At 44.3% G+C, this 3,359-nt stretch overlaps 2 protein-coding genes across 3 annotated transcripts in view; both read left to right on the plus strand.

Annotated features, from left to right (window-relative positions):
• LOC118414436 (isatin hydrolase-like) overlaps window positions 1-2,994 on the plus strand; it is a 4,276-nt gene extending 1,282 nt beyond the window's left edge. For both annotated transcript variants that reach the window (XM_035818466.1, XM_035818467.1), the window contains exons 2-6: window positions 102-235; window positions 687-805; window positions 1,057-1,212; window positions 1,424-1,617; window positions 2,059-2,994. In XM_035818466.1, coding sequence (XP_035674359.1) covers window positions 102-235; window positions 687-805; window positions 1,057-1,212; window positions 1,424-1,617; window positions 2,059-2,307 — 852 coding nt within the window. In that variant the 3' untranslated portion in view covers window positions 2,308-2,994. The remainder of the gene's footprint in view (window positions 1-101; window positions 236-686; window positions 806-1,056; window positions 1,213-1,423; window positions 1,618-2,058) is intronic.
• LOC118414437 overlaps window positions 1-3,359 on the plus strand; it is a 36,954-nt gene that overhangs the window by 25,853 nt on the left and 7,742 nt on the right. The window lies entirely within an intron of this gene.

The raw sequence follows: 3,359 nt of genomic DNA on the forward strand, positions 1-3,359 counted from the left end.
GTTGTAGAGCGTTGGACGGGACAGGGGTAACGTTAACACATAGCGCATGACATGCATGTACTTTCCCTGATCACTGACAACATTTTACATTGCACTCTCAGGTACTGTTGGGACTCCACTGTGGTTGTTTGGGACAATCTGAGGAACCTCGCCTGATAGACCTGACATGGACTATGGAGGAGGGAATGAACATGTACCCAACGCACGCAGAATATCGCTTCACCATTGTTTACAGGTAAACAAAGCAGGATACAAGTAGCAGTTTTATTGTACCAAACAGCCGTTTGGTGCAGTGCTGTAGAAATAAGAAATATTCAGTACAGTGCCAGGAAGCTAAGATAATGGCCAAGAAGTATACTAACGTTATGAATTATCCATTGTCTAAAGACTGAAGCTATCGACAGGATGTTCCTATAAATAAAGCTATTTTTCACTATTGGCAGGATATTCCTGTCAATAAGAATGTTGGCACAATTTACAGGATGCTCCTCTCCACAGAAATGCACCATTGACAGGAGGTGCCTGTCAATAAGAGTTTGGCAGGATGTTCCTTGTGAGTAACCTTATGTTCCTTATGATCTTGTAAATTCCAACCCCAACACAATAGCCGTACCATTGTCTAAAGTTTATGTATGTGCACATGACTCCACACCAAATGAAAGAACAAAATCGTGTTTTGCATGTAGAGGTGAACTGGCTCCTGGGTACCCCGAGTCCTATCTGGAGTCCAACAACCTCTTCATGTCTGAACATACGGGAACTCACCTGGACGCGCCTGCTCACTTCGTGCCTGGGGCCTGGAGACGTGAGTTACTAGTACATGTTTGCGTCAAAGTGATGTTGTTTTAATGTATTGCACTCCCTGTTGTTAAAATTAGTTCAAATCGTGTATTGCATATTTTACCGCAAGTCCGAATAAGCCTTATATTATAATGTCTGTATGATTTTGTAATTTGCCGAAATTCGTTACCTATTATTTTTGCAACGCCTCGGAGGCGGTGCCCTTCATCGTTTTCGTTGTTGTTGCGCCCCAAACTCTTGTGATCTCGTTCCCAGTTGACGAGATCCCGCTCGGTCACCTGACCGGCCCGGGAGTGGTGGTGGACGTGCGGAACAAGATCGGGAACAACTCGGACTACGCCATCACACAACAGGACTTACAGGACTGGGAACGGCAGTATGGGCGCATCCCTGACGACAGTATTCTCCTGCGTAAGTCTTTTTTGTACTGATATGAATTATATGTAGCTATAATGATTGGCAACACGGTATAGTACAGTGTATTTGAACGCCACACTGAATACTGCGATACATTTCAGGTCCATTTGTACAAGATGTACACTGATGCAAATATGTGTGTAAAGACTGAAGTAATACATGTAATATCAATGACTACTTTTTGTCTATCCTGATTGGTATCCAGTCCGTACAGGTTGGGGAGAGTGGTACTGGGACCAAGGGCCAAAGGCTTACCTCAGCACAGAAAGTCAGGACATCAATCTGGTGCATTTCCCTGGTCTCCACCCAGAGGGCGCTCAGTGGCTTGTTGATAACCGCAAGGTAAAGATGGTCGGCATAGACACCATGGGCCCTGACAGCGGTGAAGAAAGTGCCAAGGTAATATCTTTCGTTTTCAATCAACCTATTTTCCTTCAGTTTTTCTTTGTTTTGCAGTTATTGCTGTTTTGTAGTAATTAGAGATATTTCGAAAATTCGAAAAACCGATTCTCTGTGTTAGTACAATGCTAAATTTTCCAACAACACTAAGGTATACACGGATCAAATTTTCAACGACCACTGTCACCTCCCTTAGGATCAATGATGACCAATCACTTAACTCGCGGGAGTTACGGGCACGTGGTCTTTCAGATACGTGACGTCAGCAATTGGTCAAACGTACATTGAGTTTATAACGCCCACCGTCTCTGTTCAGTGATGACAGGAATGCCCTGATATGTATTGCCTCCTTTATACCTCTTGCAAAGTAGATTCTCTGTGTAATAACATTTGCTTGGCACAAATTTGTTTTATACCAACTGTTTTCATTGCCTCACTAAGGATGGGTGGGTCCACCGAATCCTTCTGCCCAACAACGTCCTCATCCTGGAGAACGTTGCCCACCTGGACAAGATGCCCCCTACCGGTTCCACCGTGTACGCCATGCCCATAAAGATCGGCCAGGGAAGCGGGGCTCCTGCTCGGGTCTTCGCGATCGTGGACGGCAGAACCAGCACAGCGGGACTATCGACGCCAAACTGGGCCGCCATGTTGTCTACAGTTTTTCTGCTCATGTTGGCTTTTATGTAAAATGATGCTCGCTTGACGTTCAATTTTCGTCTAAGAATACCCAGTACATTAGAAACCGTTGTGAACATCAGCAGTGTAGCAATGTCACTTTGGCCCTGACTATATTGGCACGACTATCTCTACTTTCTATAAGAGCACAGATGTAGAGCATCTGATTTCTCAATTGAAGCTTACGCATTCGTCATTTTTCATTTCATCTACAATCTTTCGGTCCTTTTGCACTTGAATAAGACAAATAACACCTTTACAAGTTGTCGCGAACAAAGACACGCGGAACTATATGATAGGAACACAATATGTAAGGAACACAATATGCACATTTGCACCCCCTCTCACCAATGTCATCCCAAATGATGCTTAATGCCAAGGACGTCGACTTCTCTTCTGTACCCGTCAGCCGAAGGGTAAAACTGTTGGTTTGCCTCTAGGGTGTCAATCTGAAGATACATGCGCTCATTGGCTACCTAGAATGACCTTGCAAGGTCATAATACAATGTAATTCAAAGAATTTCTCTCATGTGATGTCAGCTTAAGTTGTATCCTTTGTTAAGATGCCCAGGGTGTCAATCTGATAAAGGTACGCCTCGCCATCGAGTCACCAACTAGTCTTACCGCTGTCACATTTTTGTAGATCAGCCCGACGGCAGGTGAGTGGAGCTGTTTTGTCCGTGGTGTTTTCTGCTGATAGTGTTTTTTTGCCCAAACATTCCCTAAATACAGGGCAATGCAAACTTGCATTAAGTTGCAGACATGATTTTGTAATTTGCCGATATTCGTTAACTGTTATTTTTGCAACGCCTCGGAGGCGGTGCCCTTCATCGTTTTCGTTGTTGTTGCTGATAGTGTTTTTTTTTGCCCAAACATTCCCTAAATACAGGGCAATGCAAAGTTGCATAAAGTTGCAGACTTTGTCGTTAGTTTTGTTTGTTTGGCATAAGCGTAACCGGTAAGCCGCCGTTAGAGTTTAGGCGCAACACACCAGTTTTCGTCAGTATACCTCCCGGACTAACTACGTATACAATGGCTATAGGGGGGAATGTCATCCTTCCCGC

This window comes from Branchiostoma floridae, chromosome 4, assembly GCF_000003815.2.
Source record: "Branchiostoma floridae strain S238N-H82 chromosome 4, Bfl_VNyyK, whole genome shotgun sequence".
Classification (NCBI taxonomy): Eukaryota; Metazoa; Chordata; class Leptocardii; order Amphioxiformes; family Branchiostomatidae; genus Branchiostoma; species Branchiostoma floridae.